Source organism: Numenius arquata, chromosome 2 (assembly GCF_964106895.1).
Source record: "Numenius arquata chromosome 2, bNumArq3.hap1.1, whole genome shotgun sequence".
In the NCBI taxonomy this organism is placed as follows: domain Eukaryota; kingdom Metazoa; phylum Chordata; class Aves; order Charadriiformes; family Scolopacidae; genus Numenius; species Numenius arquata.
In genome coordinates, this window is record NC_133577.1 from 19676769 (window position 1) to 19698201 (window position 21433).

Consider the following 21433-nt stretch of genomic DNA (forward strand, 5'->3'; position numbering starts at 1 on the left):
CTAGGCTGTGGCATGATATAATTCTCATGTAAGCAAATTTTGTTTGTTGTATTCAGCCACCCTGGGGGTAAGCAGTGAAAGAAATTCCTTTTAAACACAGACAAAAATATATATGGATGTGCATCTGTAAACAACTTGTAATGTGAATGGAGTCACCAACTAAATGTTTAGTATTAAGTTGTAATCTGGTACTTTTTTTTTTCTGCTAGGTTTTCAGGAAAGAAATATTTAGTTTTTCCTTTTATTATACTTATCAAAGTGGGCTTTCACTTCAGTGTGAGGTGGCTTTTTTTTTTCCTGTTGTAGTTTTTTTTTGTGTGTGTTGGGTTTTGTGGTGGTTTTTTATTTGGTTGGTTGGGGTTGGTTTTGTTTTTTGTTTTTTGAGTATGTGATAACCAAGAATATCAAAGTTACAGAACAACTTGGGTTTGGAAAGAAATGGCTTTATGTGAAATAAATTTTAAAGCAACTAAGCAGAAATAGCTTCATATTTATAATTAGTATTTAAGTGAAATCAGGAAGACCAACATGAAACTAGACTTACATTTCTAAGGCCTTCTATAAAAAATACGTGGTCCTCACTACTCAGAGGGACTTGAAAGCTTCATTTGCTCTGTTCAGAACCTGGTATTTATTAGATGACATTATGCAGCCTTGCTGCAGAGGCCTAAAAAACATGTTTACTTTACAGAAGAGAGTATCTCCTAAATCTCTGTGCCTGATACAGCAGAGCCCAGTCTTGAACTGATAAGCCAGGCTCTGCAGGCTTGGTATCTTGGTGAACGGGCATTTGACTGAGGAAAATGCAGCAAAGACATTCTTGAGACATCATGCTCTTCCATCTCCCTTTGCTCTCAGCTAGTGGAAACGAAAACCATCTGAAGTTATACTAGGTACTTGCTGGTCCTCATACAAAGAATAAGCTGAAGTAGAGTTCTGGCCAGTCTTCGTTAAAAAGGCTTGATAAGGGAATGCAGGATGAATGGATGTTACTATTCCGTTCATCCGTGGAAATGAATACCATGTAAGACTGTTCAAATAACCTGGATCTAATCATTCTTCTCTGTGGTGCATGTATGTCAATTGAATGTGATAAGCAGCAGAGTTCTAAAAGTCTTTAGTCTTGGTGTCTGAGCAGTGCTTTAAATGCCGGTCCACAAATCACCTCTTGGTGCAACATGTCTGCATAATCTAAGTACTAGGTAAATGTTCCATTTTATAATTCTGGGGCCTTTTTTTTTCTTTTCTTTCCCCAATCCAAAAAAGCCAGTTTCACAATTCTGCTTCTGTTCGTAGTCTGGGGAGTTGCCCAGGCTAGGCAGTCTCCTCAAATTATCACTGAAGAATTTCTTTTATTCTTCGACCAAGAGAGAAATATAGTATAGACTAATGGCAAACTTATGTTCCTAGTGGTCTGCCTTTTCCAGTGTGTATGTTTTTTTGTTGAATTGGTTTAATAATGTTTCTATTTAAATTAATGGAAAAAATCCTAAAGTAGAAACCGATTCTGTTCTTCTGCCATCCTTGGCACAGGAATGCTAGAACACTTCTAGCTTAAAAAGTGCTTTCTTTTCTAATACTTGAACTTAATCAAGAAGTGTTAATATTTTTTTTATTTCATTTCCTTTGCTTATATTTTTCCTTTGTTGTGAGTCTCGTGGAACTTGCAGTTAGCAGGTTTTAATATGAATACAAGCTAGGGTGCGTTAACTTGCATGCTTCAGCTAATGAACGCTGTGATGGCAACTTTTTGAATAGAGGGAACTGACGATATTGCAAAGATACAAAAAAACTGCTGAACATGTTTAGGGGCTCAGGCTGTTTTCGAGTTACAGAGTTTTCAGAAATGAAAATTTTTGGAACATTCTTTCAAGGCATTAATTCTGCCTTTGAAACTAATTGGCCTCTTAGTATCTTTGCAGAATTATTATCTTCTAGATGCAGCACTAAAACCTAAGCTCTGTGTAGATCACCCTCACCTATCTGATAGAGGACTACTGAGTCTGAACTTCAGTTTTCATTAAAAGTTACTACAGTTTTTGTAGACCTGCTACGTTTTGAATTGTGAATCGTTAATTATCTCTTTACTGAATTGGAGAAGAACCACCAATGGGTAGACTTCACAGCTTTGGCAGTGTTCATAACACAGGTGTACTACTCGATAATGTGTATCCATATTAATGAAATGTTAGAGATTCTACCTTTAAAAAGGAGGACCAGACATCATTTAGAATGCAAGATATTCTGCTGCACTAACAACTTAGTTTTGATTGTAGATGAACTACTTTGCACAGTAATTTTCCTAGCCTGGCAGTGCATATGAACTCTTGTCTTTTTCTTCTTTCCCCCTTCCCTGTTTGATAGGCTCAGCCATTGAGGAAAGAACCTGAAATTATCACTGTAACACTGAAAAAACAAAATGGAATGGGCCTGAGCATTGTTGCTGCCAAGGTATGGAAGCCAGTTTGTGTATGTGTTATTGAAAAAAGCTGCTTTTTTTTTTTTTTTTTATCAGCCTACTGTGGAAAAGGTTAATAGAAAAATCTATTTTCCTGAAGTTTGTGCACATCGTGTTGATCATACTTTTATTCTGGCTGGGGAATGTTCCTGTAAAATACACAGATGTGATTAGTACAAGAGGAAACCTAATGTTGATGTAGTTGTTACGACATTTAAGTTTAGACTTCTACAGGTTTATTCATTCTTCAGAGCCAAAAATTGGCAGTGTTATTAAATGGAATTAATAAACATGCTTATTTAGCACTTCTGCTGAAAACTAGCAGAGATATCTAGGAAAGAGAAGCAGTAAATATAAAGAATAAAATGTGTGGCTTTTTTTTTTTTGATGCATAAATAAAATAATTGACATATATACATTAAAGTTTGTATACTTTCTGCTATGAAGACACCACCTTATCTTTTGCACAGCGTATACAGATGCATGGATGACTTCAGTTTTGCCTCTTTATAGTAGAGAGCCACGGCACATTAAGTAGCTTGGTGAACGAGGGTATACACCTTGCCCTAACTTGCTGATTGTGGGTGTATGCCGCTCTTAGTAGCGCTAGAGAGTGATGTATAGAATGCACATACAACTCCAGCCACCAGATGGAGAACTCCACTAGTTGGTTGGTTTTGCTTTATTAACTGGGTCACGTAGCAGACATAATCTCTGAGTTTTAAGCTTGTTACAAATTATGCAATGGTGATATCCAAAAAATCCGTCATGTAATTAGGTGCTGTACAACAGATACAACAAGTTTTTTCCTAATCTCTCTTCACCGCGTAGTACATGAAACTTCAGAAAGCTGTAGTCCTCCTTGACCTTTAGTACATGGGCTGAAAACATGATAGTTTTACTGCTTTTAAGTTATCTTACATAGTTAATTGCTTCTAAACAGCACTGGGTTTTTTCTACAGCTTTGCTCATTTCATAGTGTGTTCTTGAGACAGTAATCTTGTATAGTATCAGCTTTTAAGATTTATTTCTGACATCTGTAGAGGAATACCAGGTGTCAGGTGTATGTTGCTAACAATCAGCAGTTACTGAGGAAACTATTCAGGATCTGAAAATATTCTGCTCTGATTTTGGTGGAGTGGGTTAATAATTTGAGAAGCAAATACTAGATCTCGAGATACGCCAGATTAAATATGTATCAGACTTCTGACTGCCATCTGCATTTCTGTTGAATGTTTCAAAATGTGCAGTGGAAATTATTTTTTTTTCACTTTAAACTGTGAAATCTGATTTTTCATGTAGAGAGAAGCAGGATATAATAGAGGGGGAAAGTTTCCCTTTTCACTGGAGCTGGCTGGCTTCTATATGTTGTTTTAACAGTTGACACCTAACTTCCATTAGCAGTATTTAACGGTGCTACTGGTCAGTGTGTAAGCTTGATTTGAAAGTTTTTTACAAGTTACTTAACCAATTTCATGATTTCTTTCATCTCGGCACAGTTGCAGAAACACTTGCTGATTCAGGCAGTGATTGGATTTCATATTGCAGCTGTGTGCCTGCCACAGTATTGGAACTCTGATTTTAAAATGGTTATGTCTTAAATCTCAATCTGAAGTAAGCAAGAGGCAGATTTTTATTTTAGTTTCAGTGTAGAATAAAAACTTTTGCTTAATTTAAGTCAGCAGAATGTTCATTGGGTAGAAATAATCATCTTGCATTAAGTGTTGAAATTAGTTGCTGTAGTAGTTAAATAGGATTATTTTCAAGGGGTTAGTTGAAGAGGTTCAAAGTTGCATATTCTAAGTAAATAATTGCATGTTTTTCCTGTAATAGGCTTCATAAAAACAACAGAGTAAGAAAGAATACAGAAGCATTAATTTTCTCAATCTAGCCAGAGCAGAACAGATTAGAAAATTGTGTGACTGAGAAGCTAGCAACAGTGGGTGGATTTTTTTCTTTTTATTTGTATCTTGTTGACTTTTAGTAATAATTTTTCTAACATGTCTCACGTCATGTCTCTTTTACCAGTAGAAAAATTAAAATTCTCATTTTTTCCTTTGGCTGAGGAAAATGGAGGAAGAAGTCCAGTAGACTATTAAAATTTTCTAAAAGTTAACTGGATAGGATACCTGAAATGAATGTCAAGGAGAGACAAGTGTGAGAACAGACTTAGTTTTTTCTAAGTTCTATAATATTAAAAGGTTGGCTATCAAATGCTCATATAAAAGTACCTTACAGTTGAAGAAATGAAAGCTCATATTCAATTTGAGAAAGACACAGTTACTGCTGCCATGCACAGGAACCCAGTTTGATTGCAGACCCACTTACGTTCTTTGAACTAAAGGTTTCTAGGGTGCTTCAAAAGTGCTGTAATAAAAGAGTGGCTGGTCAACAGGTGCCAGACTCCAACCAGTGAAAGACAACCCTGAAACTATTCAGCTTTGGTTAGGAAAACAGTTGTTTTTCCTGTGATGTGACAAAATAGTTGCTCTCAGTAACATGCCATGAGAATGCCTTTGCATGTCAGTGGTGACCTGCCTTTCTTGTTAAGTCTTAATGGGCTGCTCGTACTTGTCACTGGCTTTGGATGAAGTTGGTTAAAATGCAGGTTGGTGATATTCTAGGGATGAATGAAATGGGCCGATTCTCAGAGATGGTGAAGAAAAATAATTCCTACTGACTACTTTTCTTCCTTCTACCCATTGCAAAAAATGTACACTTTCTTAGTAATCTGTGTGCATCTCTGAGGAACCATCAAACATTTATCATTTGATATTGAGTTCTTATTAGTTTGCACGGTTTTGTAGATAAATAAAGTCTGTGTTAATGAAGAGTTTTTATTGTGGAAGTTAGATACCATACCTGACACGCTCCTCCCACACCAAATGTTCTTAATTACCAAGCGATTGTCACACCTTCTCTGCTGCGATCGAAAAAGATGATTGGAGTTGAAGCTAAGGTTATACAAGCAGAGAAGCGATGCAACGTGCGTTGAATGCTGTGCACCTGCTTATTCTTATGATCGATGGATTCAGTTTGTGTTACTGTGTGATTGCAAACGTATTGACAAAACTAAACCAAAGGAGGTGAGTCAAGGAGTATCTGAAAGTGTTAGGTCCCTGGTGAACCCTGTATTTGATTCTCTTTCCACCTCATGACAGGTAAAATGTTTAAGCACATTACTTCTAATTAAATAAAACACAGGTAGCTGCGAAATAGAAGTTTACAGGCCTGCCAGGAGTGCCAGAGAGGGCAGAAATGCTGTGCATCACCTAGTTTCGCCTCACTTTGCTGTAAGGGTGTTTCCTGAGGTAGGACAGCCCCTTTGAGCGGCCATATAGTAACGTACGCTGTATGCAAACATACCAGAGAAAACAAGTTCAGTTATGAAACAACTATTAGCTTGCCAGAGCACTGTAAACAGTGTTGGTTTTTGGGTTTGGTTTTGTTGTGTTGTTTTTTTTTTTTAAATTTGGAAAATACCTAACAACATTTCTTAAACTGAATACTTTACACAGATTTTTATTTCAAGTTAAATTGTGTAGCTTCAGGTGTGATTCAAAAAGGTAACTTCGTGTTCTGCCCTTTTGTAGGTGTTGCATGTTTTCCTACAGCAATTCTCCTGCAGCTTTATTAGCAGTAGCTTTTGCGATAGGTGTATGGAAATGTAGTTGGTAGGAGTGGTCGGGCGTCGGGAACAGTATTGCTTTTTGAGGTTGTGTGCAGAATTTGGTTGCTCTAACCCTGAAAGATGTTTTGATGTTAAAAGCTGCCTGACTCCCAACCACATTGCGGTTAAGTTTTTATGAAATCCAGATGATTTGGAAGCAGCGTGTGCATGCAGTTTACTTTAAAAATATATGGCTTTTTGGGGGCTTTCGCATGTGACTTCTTAGCCATCTGTGGGCCAGCACATTACTTCCTGTTTAATTTGGAGGGGTTTTGTCTTTTGTACAAAAGGGCTCCCTTTTTGTTTTTTCTAGCAGTTTTCAAAGTTTAATAAAGCCTCTAAAGTAAATGGAAGTCAGAACTGCAGAACTGATTACGTAAGAGTCTGAATATTGTATTGGTTATAGCTGGTGTTGATAAACGCTACGCTGTGTCATCGCATCCAGCTCCCAGTTATCTTGATGGGTATCTTGGAAAATCCAGCAGACTAGAGCGGTGGTTGCTGTTGAGGGCTGGAAGAGAAGTGGAGAATTGTTTTTTTTCTTTCAAGGATCTGTAGTCCCGGAGATCAAAATGTGGTTTTCTGTTGTTGGAAGAACAGAATCCATGGTAAGTCTGTTCAGGTTTCTGTTCGGACTGTTTTTCTCTGAAGTTTTAAATACTATCCCTGTACTTTCTCCTGCTCTCTTGCTTGTTTAAACCTGCCAGTAGTTACTTGTTCGTGTAGCAACAACGTAATACAGCATGCAGTTAAATATAGTCAGATGTTAGTAGCTAACTTTCTAAAATCTAGAAAGAAAAAACTAATTTTTTAGCTTGTTCTTCATATGCACTTCTCAAGTATTTGGAAGTGACTATTAATATTTATGGTTTCAGGTGTGATAACTACTGTTTTACTGTGGCAGAGCATGAATAGCATGACCTGTGATCTGTTTACTTGTCATATTGGTTGGCTTTAATCCAGGTTCCTCTAAAAGTCTGTTTTCCCTTTATAAAGTCTTAGTAGAATAATTAAAATTGACATCCCAAACAGTATATATAAGATTTTTAATACTCTGTGGACCCCTTCTGAAAAGACCAGCACGTGCAAATATGCTGCAGTTTAGGATGTCTTATGTTCAACACATTCACAGAGTAGAGGCATTTAAATTCTGTTTAGATTGCTGCTGCACAAAAGAAAGGATTCCCGAGTTCTGCAAGAACAACAGGGCAGGTTTTGTTGATTAATCTGTGCATGCTGGTTATATTCATTAGTATGCCACGATGTAGTTCTTTAAAGTATGGCACACTTCTTTCTCAGTCATCTTGTATTAGTGTAACAGAAAGTTACCTTAAAATATATACAAGCACCTTAAAGTACATATGTATATGCCCATACTTGCATATAAATCAGAGTGTGTTTTCTAGGGGTTTTTAACAGATGGTCAGACTAAATATTTTCATAGCATTTGCTAAAATAGGGTGAGATGGTGATAAGGTGTTTCTTTTTTAATAGCAGCATTTCAAACACTGTGTGTGACAGTTCATCAATAAATATTCTGGGGAAGGGGCTTGCTTTTCTAAAATCAAGTGTGTGGCATCTTAACTGTAAATAATTGGTATTATCTGGTGACCTTTGTTGTTCTTAAGATTTAATTACATCATTCTAAGTTGCTGTATTTTCTAAACTGTTGCTTGTCATTTTATATGTAACAGTCAATTTAAGGTGTTAAATTTAAGGAGGGTTTGAGGCTACCAGGAATATCAATTTTGATGTGGAATTTTTCTGGAAGTTAGTTCTACAAATATCTTCTAGGTGATCTATGTAGAAGGAACAGAGGAGGAACAGGCCTCCTAAAACATTAATTTAAAAATCTTAATTCCCCCCCCTCCTTGAAAATTAGGTCTATAGTTAATAGTTTGATTCTCTCTACTCTTTATTTGTGTCCCAAGTCTTAAGATTTTTCAAGATTTCAGATACCTCAGTATCTGAAGTCATCTTGTGTCTGTGCTTTCTAAGTATTTAAGGATAAATTTTCCTTAATTTTCCCTTTCCTCCCAGCCCTCACCTACTCAACATTAATTGAAATGTTTGACTAAGGAGATTTAGATGTTGTTTTATTTGGGGGTTTTTTTGATGTCCAATACTAATTCACATCTGCGGTGTAAACTACTCATGTTGCCTTAACAGGCTTCTTAGGAGGAACTTAAAAGTACAGTATTTAATTGTAATTTCCAGCACAGATTTCTCTGTGTCTAGAATAAGATAGTGTGTAAGTTGCCAGTTTATTCTTCACCATGAACAAATAAGTAGTTATGTGTGAGCAATTCGCCTGTTTCTTGTTGATTCATAACTTCCCTGCGGGGTTTTTGGTTAAATTTTGGTACCTTGTAGATGTTCTATAAAATTTTGCTATTGCTTTCATATGCTGTGTAAAAGCTAAAGCTTATGCCAGCACAGCATGATTTTTCTTCTCACAAGCTGTGAGACCGCAACTCTGCTCAAGTAGAATGTTTTTGTCTTTTTTTTTATTTGGTTGTATTTAGATTGATACTGCAAATAGATCACCCAGACATTTGTATTTAATGCCTTCCGGAACAAAGTGAGTTTTAAAATTCATGTGCCAGTTCCTTCTTGCACTAATACCTTCTGTGTGCAGGCACTTGCTAGCGAGTCCACAAAAGTTATAGCGCACATATGTTTTAGTTAGAATTCCTCTGCCAGATTTCATTCAATTCAGGCGTTCAGATAGCTTCAAAAATTCTGTTTAGATACATGTTTATACAGCATTTTAGTGTTAAATTTTTTATGCCTATTAATGAAAAAGACTTTCAGAAGTTAACAAATTCTGTGTAGACTTTTCCCTGTATGAATAAGACTCTCAATTGGAGTAGAAATTTGGGTGCTTAATAGTATGTGATAGTGTACGCACTGATACTGGATGAAGTTGTATCCATCTGAAACTGCAGAGCAGCGTTACGTGGAAGATCATGCTGTGTTGGTTTTTTTTGTTTGTAATTTATCCTTAGCTATAGAGCCAAGAGCCATATCTTTGAAAAAGCGCAGAGATACAGGGTGGGTTTTTTCTAAAATAGATTGCCCAGTATGTCTTGCCTGTAAAGTCCTGTCCACAGATCTAGTTAAGCTGAGGCATTAATTCAGAGTTGCCTTAACAGGGAAGAGCATCACAGACTCTTCAATATGATTTGTAGATTGGTACGTAACTCTGAATAGCCCTTAATGTGTCACTGCTCATAGAATATTTATAGCAAACATACATTAAGAAGTTAACCCTTGTTTGGGGAAATAGATCTATTTTCCTTGAGCTCAGCGAAAGATTTTTTTTTTTTTTCCTTTGAAATAAAAGAGTAATGGAATTGAACAGGCTCATATATTTAAATTCTTTTGTTAAAAATTAGGAGTATTTTTATGCATTCATAGACTAACATACGAATCTTAAGTTGCAGCATTTATAACTATAAAAGAGGCTTCCTTTTCAGAGAGGTTAAGGAAGACTAATGAATAAAACTTGCTTAGTGTTTTACAAATGTGTATGAAGCATTTTCCCTTTGCTTCTGCCTTTTCCTGTTTCATGAGAGCACAATTAGATAGGAACTGTTGCATACGTGATTCCAGTCTTTAGCTATTTTGTTTAGTTGCTTTGGCTTTCATGAAAGATATCTTCTATAGAAGCACTCAATTTCTAGAGTGTGAGAGAAATCACGTGTTACAAATTGATATACTTCTGTCTCGCACAGAAGTCAGCGTGCCTGCTTTCCATGTTTATCTAACCGCCTTATGGTATTAAGGTTACTTAATACCATAATTTGTTTTCTATTTTATTTTATTTTATTTTTTTTAAATAAAAGACTACATATGCAAAAGCCTACAGTATTGCATATTTTATTAATGCCATTTTGGGAAGTCCATTACAGAACATCCTGGATTTTTTGGTCTTTTATCTCCTGGGAGAAGCATGCTTTAGGAAGATAGAGGGTACATTCACATGCTTGCTTTGTGTGCAAGTCAATCTTGATGGCAAACGTTCTTTTATAAAAAAGTAACCGGTAAGCCTTACTCCATTGAAGAGAACAATATAACTCTTCGGTCCTTTCTCTTTACTCCTTTTGAGGCTATTTATAAATAGAGCTTCTGGGTACACTGGATGTAAAGTTTCTCGGTTGTCGGATGCTTCAGAGGCCCGTGATACCGTACTGCTTGCAGTCTGGCTTTTTTTTTTCTCTGAATAGTAAGACCCTTATTTTTCGTCTGTTTTCCCACCCAGTGCAACTGAAAGCTGCAACAGAATTATTTGTAGATGTTAAATGCTTGATGTTTCTTTGCCTGTGAATCAAGTTGACTGTCACCAAAGTCTGAATCTCCACTCCACTGTTTTGTTTAATTGGAAATGTTTTGCCCACTTTTGACTGTAGTTCATCCAACTCCAAAAATGTTCGGTTTTTTGCCCCCACCATGAAGGAGAATTTGAGAAGGGAAAGCAAGCAGAAGTTTCCATATGTGGAACATGGGTCAGTTTTAAAATTCTTTCTAAGTCAGGGTACGACGTGACTCAGAGCAGCTGTAGCCACAACTAACAGACCAGTTTTACATACAGTAGGCTGGTTGACCTCATTTATATTCAGAAATTATATAGGGCATGCTATGAAGTATTTTTTCTAACGATGACAGATTTCCAAAGTCTCTCCATTGGTCTTGAGGCAGCAGAGGCCGTCGCCTCCTCTGACAGAGTGGCTTTTTTCTGCCAGAGAAGTTTCCCCTGACTGGAGGCGGGACCAGTAGCTACAAAGTTGGTCTTTCTCATTCCTCTGGCCTGACAGCAAATAGTTCAATGAGTCGTAGATGCTGTATGTTCGGTACATAAAGTAGATAAATATGTACTCATCCAGTTACAACCTACAAAATGCATGTGGCTTTAGGCAATGTGAGCGTTTGGGTGATCAGAAAACTTTGCTTTTGCCTCCTAGAGAGTACATTTGTAAACTGGCTGCATAGTTTAGCAAACTGGTATGCTTTAAAATGCTTACAAGCTTGGATAATTTAAATGCTTCTAGACTAATTCCTTGCCAGGGAGGTCAGACTGAGACTTGATTCTGTTGCATAAACTTGCCTTTAAGGATGTTTATAAAAACTTCCAGAGATCTTCTGTGTAAACTTAAGAGTCTGGAAACAGAGAATTAGCCATGATAAAAATCAGTAAAATCTACTCTGGGCGTAGGCAGATAAAAGATTTCAGGCCTGGTAGCTGGTATCAGGCTTGTTAGCTACATTTATGTCCTGTTTTGTTTAGAGGGATTTTAGTTGCAGGGATTCATTCTGCTTTTAAAAATCTTTCATTTTTATAAAATTCAACAGAAGCTTAATAGAAAAGACAGACTTGGAGAAACAGTGTCATCTTTGAAATGTTATAAGAGATACAAGGTCCTAATATTTCAGCAAGGTATATTTGTGTATGTATATACATGAACATATATGTGATATCTACATCATTAAAATATTTTTAAATGTTTTCATAATTATGAAAATCCAAGAAAGTCTTGCAAATTATTTATTATAAAAAATCTCCAATGGTTTATTTGACCCATTGGAGTGCCTTGACATGTAGTGTTGTATCTGAAGCCACTAAAACTGGAATATTACTTTGAAAAGGTTGGCAGCTCTATGACACTTTCTTGTGGATTCAGTCAAGCCATAATTTGTGAGTGAAGATACCTTCACTTCAGGACTACTTTTGCATATTATGATTTATGTGAAGCATAAAACCATTTTTATATTCATGTAATTAGGACAGAAATCTTCAGTTCAGTATTGAAAGGTCATTAGGAAGACTTGCATTTCATGTAAATAAAAATAGTTTTCAGTACATGTAGCATATTTTAAAAAACCTTGTTATTGAAGTGTGTTTTTTCTCTTTAATCAAATGTGTTTCTGCCAGTCTTTATCGGAAGCTGTTCATCGCTCCAGTTTTATTGGAGTGATAAACAAAGTATATGAAGCTAAACAGGTATGGGCAAATGGTGGTTTAGAACAAGTAATGACAAGACCTTACTGCTAATTGTCTGGAGCGTTACCGGTTTGGTTAGGTGCTGTACCTGCAGATATGTTTTGCAGATGCATAGTTTTTCCTTAATTACTTAATACTACAATTTTGCTGTCATTCCTAACAAGTGGAAGATGTTTTTGTAATAGATTCCATAGTTCTAATGATAGGTATTGAAATAACTAGCTCATCCTACAGATCTGCTAAAAACTGTAAGAATATCACTAGCCTTGCAGAAAGTACAACTGGTTTGAGATCCACCTAAGCTAGTTGTGGGACGTGATGTTTGAGGATGGGAGTAGCTTAAAACTGTGAAGAGGTTATCACCTCGTCAACAGATGGACCTTCATTCCCACTCTGATACCTTCAGGTTGGGGTACTGGTGGGGCTGCGTGGCGCCTCAGCACCTCCAGCCCATCATGCCACTGGAGGCAGGTCGCTGTGTGGCGTGGGGGCACGGGTGTCTCGCCTGGCTGCGTCTTGATGGTCGCTAGAAGGAACTGCCTGTTTTTTCCACCATGCCATTGCAGCTGCTTGTCCTGGCAAATTCCAAATGGGAAGGAGAAGCGGGCAGGATTTCTTCTGCCTGCTTTTAATGCTTCCGTAGTGACTGAGTCACCAGCTGATGGGCTAGCTGTGACACTGCCATTAGGAAGACTCCACCTGATGTTCCTGTTATTCAAACTGCTACTTTATGTACAGTTGTGCTATATGGCATGTTTCAATTTTATAGCTGATGTAAAGGATGTGAGCCAAAGTTTCCTATGTTTGTGGCTCACAAGGGAGTCTTATAAAACTCATCTTGTGACACAGCAACACTAGTAATAAAACCTATTCTCCTTAAATACTTTAATTCTGTCATTTTTATTAATTCATAACTACTGTCTTGTACATCCTCAATGTTACATTCCTCTGATATAGGAGTAGTTGTTTCTTTTTTTTTTCAGATCACTGGTTTATCTTGTTCTTTTCCTTATTGTTCTGATTACTCCATAGAAGTAGCTGTAAATTAATGTTACCTCTTCTGTTTTTATAGTTCTCACAGTCATTTTTTAAGTACATGAAGTATTTTGGGCGCAATCCTGTTAGAGCAAGGAGGGGCTTGCAAAGTGACGCTAATTGTGAAAACAAGTATGGACTACTGTACACTGATGTGTTGCTTGATAAGATGGCCCAGGTGATAAGCAGATGTGATGGAAAATGACTTGTTTTTATTAGGCTGTCTCAAAAGCCGAGGTTAGATTGCATTATCCAGCTCAGTCCTTTGGCTTCTTGAACATCATAGAATTTTTGTAGTTGAGCAGAGAATCATACCGGGCTTAAAAGGGGCAAATACCTATTTGAGCAACAGGTGTGAAATCTTTGCATACCTTTGTCTTCTATAAATCTTAGCCGAGTATATTTTTGTATTTTTTTCTTTTGACCCATCAACTGTGTGATTGACTTGCCTCTGTTGTATCAACCTTGTTTTCCTTCCATCCTTCTGCTCCCAGCGAATTTCCAGAGTTTTTTGAGGTTGCAGTCTATGTGACATGAGGAGTGGAAATCCTGTAAACAAACCTAATATTTGAAGGATTTGTTATTTTCTTCACCTTCCAGGTTATAAATAACATACCAATGTTATTTATATTATGTATGTAATAAAAAAAATTTAAAAGTTTTAATGTTGACCCTTTTCTGTTGGCTTCTGTCTGTCTGAATTCATGAATCTCTGAAATAGCTTTTTTTGAAAGAGCTTAAAGCTCTTGCTGAAGTTCTGTCTGGTTAACTGCTCTGCTCCGCAGTCTTTGGTCATATTTTCAGATGAAGTTCTGTTGATACTGTATTGGGGTGATTGTTTGGGGGTTTTATGTTTATTCAGCATTATGGAGGAATGATAAAGCATCCTCTGAAACAAATAGAATGATAACTGGTGCTCATTTTTCTGTCTTGCATGTATAAGCTACTTCTTTCTTGTTCACGAAATCCTCTGCTATTTTAGTATTTATACATGTTATTTCATGGTTTGGGAATATAGTCTGCAATTTTAGCTGCTTCTTCTAACAGCTTAAGGTGTTTTGCTTTGAAAAAATTGATTTAGGAGGTTTCATAATATTTTATAAAATACTCAATTTAGGAGCTAGAGGGGGCATGTGAACTTTTTTCTGATCAGTTTATAGTGTTTTGGAGTTGAATTGTAATATTTATGTATTTTACAGTGCTTGAGGATTAAATTGCAATCTTTATTACATGTGTTGACTTCAGATGCAGAAGATTCAGTATCAGTTCGTGTGTAGTGTCTAGTCACTTATTTGAGAAGGTCCCTTGTCAATTCAACTACAAACCACCAGGAAAATAAGTGCCTTTAGTTAAGTTTTCTATGTGTGCATTAGACAGATTAGAAAATAGCTGAACGTTGTTGAACAGTTCCTGCACTAAACTAGGGCCGTATTAGTACCACTTCAATAATTAGAAGTTTTCATTTAATTTCTAAGGAAGAGTTAGATTTGCATGGATTGTGCGACCTGTGACCTATGAACAGTACTGAAACTGTGAAACTCCCAACAATCATCACCATCCAAATGTGCAATAAACTTAACAAGCCTCTCTGTGTTTTATTTCCTTGCTTTTATTTATATCCCCAGGTTTTAATTTTAGATTCCATCTTGTAAGATTTTTCTAAACATATTTTTTGTCCTGTGGTAAGAACTATTTGAAACTAGAATACTATGACAAAAGTAAAGCTAGTCCTCTTTTCTAAAAGTTTACCTATCTTACTTCTGTCCCACTTCAAATACTGTTTCACAGTGTATGTGGGCCACACAGATGCAATAAAGCCAGACTGAAGGGAAATAGAGCTCTGGTGAGTTTTAATTGCTGGATTTATTGATAGTGTTTCAATTTTTTGCTTATCCTCTTGACTTGTAGCTCCTTTTATCCTCACTCTCAATGCGGAGGACTCATTGTTTATTTACTTTTTACAAGGTAGTCAGGTCACTTAAACAAATGTTTTCCCATACATTCTTTTCTTCATGTAGATTTAGGATAAAGACCTGAGTTAACCATGCTAAGCAGACTTCTGCATGCAGAAGTGTGCTGTGTTTGCCTTTACCTCCCAAGTAGGATTAGAGGATCTATTAAAATTCCATCTGAATGTGAAAGTTCCCCATTGTCATAGAATTCGTGCAGCAACCTGTAAGTCACAGCAAATTTAGGATTAATTATTCTCATAGTCTGACTAAACTCAAGTGCATGCCAAACTTGCAAGTGCAGAGCGTTAACATCTTTCAACTTGTGCTGCTTTAAAGTATTAAATTACTTCTTAAGTGTAAGATGAAAAGAAAAACTTCATACAGGTATTGCATCTCATGCAAACACGTGGCTTCATTCTGGATACTGGACCTAATCGTTTTCCTCAGTTTCCCACACGCATTGGCTACGCACATCCGTCTTAAAGGTGACTAAGCCCAAGCATGGAGAAGATTATTTTCAAGAGTCTTGTAATGTTTTTACTCAGAGACCAAATTAAGCTTTCTGGAAAAAAAAAAAGGGGGACGTTTTTATCCCATTGTGTAATTATATCAATAAAAGTGTGCTTTTTTTTTTAAGAGGATGTATTTACTTGGGTTCTAGATGCACTATTAATCTCCATCTCTTGCTAAGTTGGGATGGTTTGTATTTTTTACGTTTAGGAGGGGAATGGGTGGGCTTTGGCAAAGTTGGGAAGTGTCTTTTGTGTGCACTTGCCATGCAGGTTATCAAAAGCTTGGAATGAAGAAGTTTTTCTGCTGTGTAGTTTGCTTCTCTATCTGCATGTATGTGGCTTTTTTTGGTTTTGCAACTGTTCTGGGGCTCAGCTTCCACTAGAATACTGTTGCTCTGCAGACACTGCTCAGAGCTGCTTGACAAGTCAGTAGGAGACCTGTAGTAGGATTTAGGAATTCAAAACAGTTTAAATTGTCAGGTTAAAAATCCCATTATTCACCAAATAGTGAAGTCTAAGGCTGCAGCAGAGAAACACTGATTATTTTATGTCACGCTGGTTTAACCCATTTAGGAATTACTTGGTCAGTGTTTAAACTGAAATATTCTCTGTTAGGTCAACTTCCTCAGTATTTTTTTGTATTGCTTATTAAAAAGAAGACTTCCCTAGTGGACGTTCACAGACGTGCTCTAAACATGGGTGAATTTGTTAGCACAGGTACACAGTTGCTGTAACCTGATAAAAGTTGGCACAGCAGCTTAACAAGAATAACGTCACCCTCCCTTACTGATCCAGGCCCATCCGGGCAACCCCCTTTCCTCTGTGGTTCTGAAGAGTCCCGCTGGGCTGTAAACAATTTAAGGAAGCTGATTTGGTTGAAAACCAAGCTTTTATTTGGGAGGAGGGGGACTGGGGACGAGGGTCAGCTTTAGCCTTCAACCAGGTCTGTCCTGGGACCTGCCACAATGTGGTAGTGCCGGCGCAGGTCCAAGCGCAAGACAGCGTGGGAGCAGGCAGAGGGATTATTTTCTGACACTCTGCACTGCTGGTGTCATTGGAATTAATTTAGTATAGCGTTTTTAAAAAAAAAAAAATTGAAAAGTGTAAATAGTGCTCTGCTGCTGGCCTCTAAATTTAGTTCTCTGTGCTTTATGCAGTGTTTATGATCTGTCCTGATTATTTAGCTGTATTGTAAAAGCACAGAATGGAGGTGTTTCTCATTTTGAAGCTTGGGTCTAATGTACTTGAGGTATCAGAATTCCTTTTTTTCAGTCCACAATTCACTGTTATTCTAATTCTGATCAGCTGGTATCTTCCTTATAAAACTTTTCCCCTGTGGTTCTCAGCTTTGGCTATATATTGTAAGAATAAATAACATTCAGAGCTAAACAAAGGAGGTCTCTGGAGTTGAGTGTTAGGCTTATGCAGTTCAGTTCAGGAATATTGTCACCCAGGTAAACTGAAGCCTGTGTTGATGGCTTTTGATGCAATGATTGTGCTTGTTCTGTGAAGTTGTTCTTCCAGTTGAAAGGTGTGACTAAAAAGTGTAGCTGCTAATTTGGAAGCAATAATGAAGTGGCATTAGGTTTGTGGTGTTTTTCAGTTATACACCTTGAAATTTTTCCTTAAATTATTACTTAAGGGAAAGGATTTCCCAAATTTTTCCTTAAAAGGGTACTATTGTTTCACTTCCTGCTAGGATTGTGGGAAAACATTGCTTCAAGTGTGAAAGAAAAACAAATGATAGCAGTAGAGTGTTTACTACTATAGATGGGGCTTATTTTCTACATTATTTTTTGAAAAATACTTGTAAAGGTTTTGAGGGTTTTGTAATTGGCTGTATATATATTTGAGAAAATGTGCTGCAGGTTAATTAATCTTGGGGGAATAAAGTGTCTTTTTATGCTTACTACATTCTTGCTTTCCACGATCATCTCACTTCTCTATAATAGTTTTGTTCATCTGTTGAGACTAGCAGCTTTAGAGATACAAGTGCTTTTGTTATTCAGGATTGAAGAAAATTAAGTGAACTGAAAAGATTTACTGTATTAATGTTATTGATACACACATCATTGCTCTGTTTTGTTTGGGGAGGAATAGTTTTAGTTATGTTGACCTTCACGTTCCTTTGAAACAAAAGCAGGTTAAGACGCAGTTTACAAAGAAACCTCTTTTATTGTAATGTTGGTGAGTGATAGGAGAAAAAACATTATAGTGTGTATGAGAATTTCACTGAATTTGGAGCTTAGTATGCATGTCTAACCACATATTAAGATCCTTTTTGTGCCCTTTATAAGTGTACATTGCCTTCTAATGCAGTCTCCTGGAAGGTGGAACTGAAGCAAAATTAAGTCTGTTTCAATAGAAATTAAGAATTTAGTTTCAAATTACTCTAAAGCTTAGGGTAAAAGTTGAAGGGAGATGATGAGTTAACTGAGAGGTCTTCCCAAGCATAGGCTAGAGCACAGGCATGTTGTGAGAAACATATTAAATGGCATGTGAAGGAGGCAGAGAAGGAATTCATTTATCATAATAATATGTGAGTAGATGTGGTAGCTGATAAAGATTTTTTTATGTAATCTGAATGGAGATCTATTTTTAAATCATTTTTTATGCTTTCAAAATTCATTAGTTTTGTATTAAGTGAGATGACTGGGAGGTAATACACTTACTTGTAACTTCTCTGAAAAGAACAGGAAGGGGATTGACAAACTGTATAGGCTTTATAAAAGCATTAAAAAAGAAGAAACAAAGTAAAATGTCAACTCCTTCAAATCTTAATGGAAAATTACTGTAAGGCTTTTAGCGTATAAGAACAGTTATATTAAGAGCAAAAATCCATCTGATCTGGTATCCTCCAGCTGTGGGGTATTTAGCCGAAAAACATAACAAAACAAGTGTGAGATGGTTCCTCCTAGTTCCTAGCTTTCTGTAATTTCGGAATTTGTTTCAGAATGTATTGTATCTGTATCACTTTTTCTGAAAGCCCTTGAAGGGACACACCGTGAATCTGTGATCTTTTTTTGTGCATGTTTACGCTTTGGCATCTACAGCAGTCTTGTTCCTGGCAGTTTCCCAGTTTAATTATGAAATCTTATGGAAAATGTTCTCTTTTGTTGGTAGGGTTTTTTTGGTGGATCGGGGTTTTTTTATGTTTTGTTGTTTTTTTTGATTGGTTTGTGGTTTTTTGGTGGATTTTTTTTTTTTAATTAAAAAATACTAGTTGATAGCATGAATAAGAAATCTTTCTCTGTTGGCTGGTTAGAGAGATAAGTAATCCAATCTTTGCCAGTCATAATCCCACAGACCTTCACTTCATTAATTGTTGCTAAGCTGAAAAGTCTATGTCTATTTAGTTGGTTCTCTCAAGGAAGCTATTCCATGTTTCTGGTCATCTTTCTTATCCTCTGAGATTCAGAATTATAAACAGTTTTCTGTGAAGCTTTTAGATGTTTTTTGGCCATGGTGGTTTCTGTTTTGCTTGGTCTTCTCTGTTAGTTCGGTTGGCTTTCAAATATTTGAGCTGATACATGAAGACAGCTCTGAAAAATAATGGCTAAAAAGACTTTTCTCAATGAGTTAAAGTCAGTTTAGAAACTATTATATGGGTATTTGTGCAATTGCAAATTTTCCTCTCATCACTGTCTGCAAACCAGTGCACATACCATTGGCTTAAACAGAAGATATCAACTTCATTTGAAGGTCAGAAACAATCATAATCGAGCATAAGAAAGGTGATATGTATGGATATAGTGTGTCAGACGTAATCTATGGGTATCAATGTCACAATCCCAAAATTGCTTGATTAGTACGTGCACTGTTTAAAGTCTCAACACTTTTCCAGGGGCTTGCTGGTTTTTACCTAATTTTAGGATTAGGCAGATCTTTGGACTCAAGGGGGATGAGGTTCTTGCTAGCATCCTTTGAAGTTAGGAGTGAATGAAAGCAGCATCAGTCCTGAGCGGCTTCAGAGTATACGAACCAAATCATCTTAGTTTTCCGTTCTCAACAAGGGGAGGTGGTAACTGGTTCTGCCAACAGTGCCCTGATGGGGACCAGTACCTTACAAGGTTGGAGCATTACTTCACGTTTGGACCAATGAAATACGTTTCCCCCCGTGTTACTGCTCCGTCATGTGATCCTTCTCCAACCCTTGTTTTTAACTTACCTGATAAATTTTCAATATGGCAAATCTAGTTACACTATTATTTGCCCTTTTTCTGGAACACTTAAGTGCATAGTGAACAGCACGTTCCTTTAGGGTTTCTCTGATAACTTCCATTCCTTGTGAAAACGAGTAACTTCCTATCCATTTTTGAACCAGTTATTATTATACAAGGACAAGTTCCTTCTTATGCTGTGACACCTTCAAGTCTTGAAGAACTCCTGGTAAGAGATCTTGCCCACATGTGTTCTGGAAGTCTAGATGTTCTGTCAACCAGGTCATACTTCCCCATGTGTTACTTGGTTGCTTGGGGTGGGGGAGTGGAAGAGATTTGTGAAGCACACTTTCGTTTTTCATTATATTTTTCTAGCTGTCTTCTGACTTGTATTTCTCATAATTTTAACCAATTTTTCTGGTATAAAGTTAAAGATATTCTGCAGGTACCCTTGATGTTTCTTTAGAGCCCTTTTACAAAACAAACAAAGAAGTGATTAATTTTTTTTCTCTTATATTATTTCCAGAAAAAGAAAGTGTCCTTACTTCAGTTATTTATTGTGTAGTTTTTCTTTTTTCCTTCAAGTACGGCTTAAGCAATTATGAAAAATTTGGACACGTAGAATGTTAATCTGGAATCACAGGACTCAAAGTAATTCCTTTTCTGTGGCTTTTGACTAAACATTTGGGAGTAACTCACAGTTTAATGAATAAAAATTAGATCCTTCACCTGCTTAGAAAACCGTCTGTAACACTAGCTTTTGAATAATCTTTGCCTTGGTTTTTATCTTATTTTATTTTATTAGAACAGGGGGAGCAGTGAATGCTTTTGCTGCCAAGAGGGAGCTGGAAGAGCTGGGGTGGGAAAAAAGAGGAGGAAGTTGTATATTCAGCATCAAAGCAACTTGGGGATTTTTTAGAAAATGATGTTCTGTTAAAACCTGTGCTCTGTTGAAGACTTAGCACTCTTCTTCCCAAGTGACTTGAGGAGTAAAATGGCACGGTTTGCTATAGCAGACAATGAAACCAGATGTGATTGTCTTACATTATAAGTGCCTATTTAAAGGCTTGTGATACTAATATTTAGACTGATCTGTGCGGTGTCTCATAAATTGGAGCATGTGGATGATGGAACAGCATGGCTTGAATAGATACTTATGTTCTCTTGTCTCGAATCTGTTGGTTGTCTCACAGTAAGGTCACTGTTAACAGTCCTTGTAAAATTTAGCGGAATACTTTGAGGCAGATGTTTTATGAACAAAATTGCATGGTTTTGCAGTAGACTTAAATATTGGCTCTGTCAACTCTAAAATACTTATTAATTATAATGTCTACTTTGCTTGTTTATTGTCAAACTAGAGGTGCTGTTTGTTCCTTTACACTAGCTCCTTTACAGTCCTAATTAATGTAAAAAGCATTTCTATTCCTTTTTCTTATAATCTGCAATTTACCTGTTTCATTTGGGTATTAGCAGAGGAAATAGAGTAGTTTTTTTGGTATAAAAAATAACATGCATGTAAAAGTGCAGATAAGTATTTCTTATCAGAAGGGGATTAGAACAAACTTCTAAAGTATAAGTTTTAGTTAATGTATTTTCTTTCTTATTCAAGCTTGTGTTAAGACCAAATACTCTTTGCTTCTAATGA

At 36.6% G+C, this 21433-nt stretch overlaps 1 protein-coding gene across 6 annotated transcripts in view; it reads left to right on the forward strand.

Annotated features, from left to right (window-relative positions):
* The window catches only part of AFDN (afadin, adherens junction formation factor), a 133337-nt gene that overhangs the window by 87188 nt on the left and 24716 nt on the right, over positions 1-21433 (forward strand). For all 6 annotated transcript variants that reach the window (XM_074169036.1, XM_074169033.1, XM_074169034.1 and 3 more), the window contains one exon: positions 2365-2451. In XM_074169036.1, coding sequence (XP_074025137.1) covers positions 2365-2451 — 87 coding nt within the window. The remainder of the gene's footprint in view (positions 1-2364; positions 2452-21433) is intronic.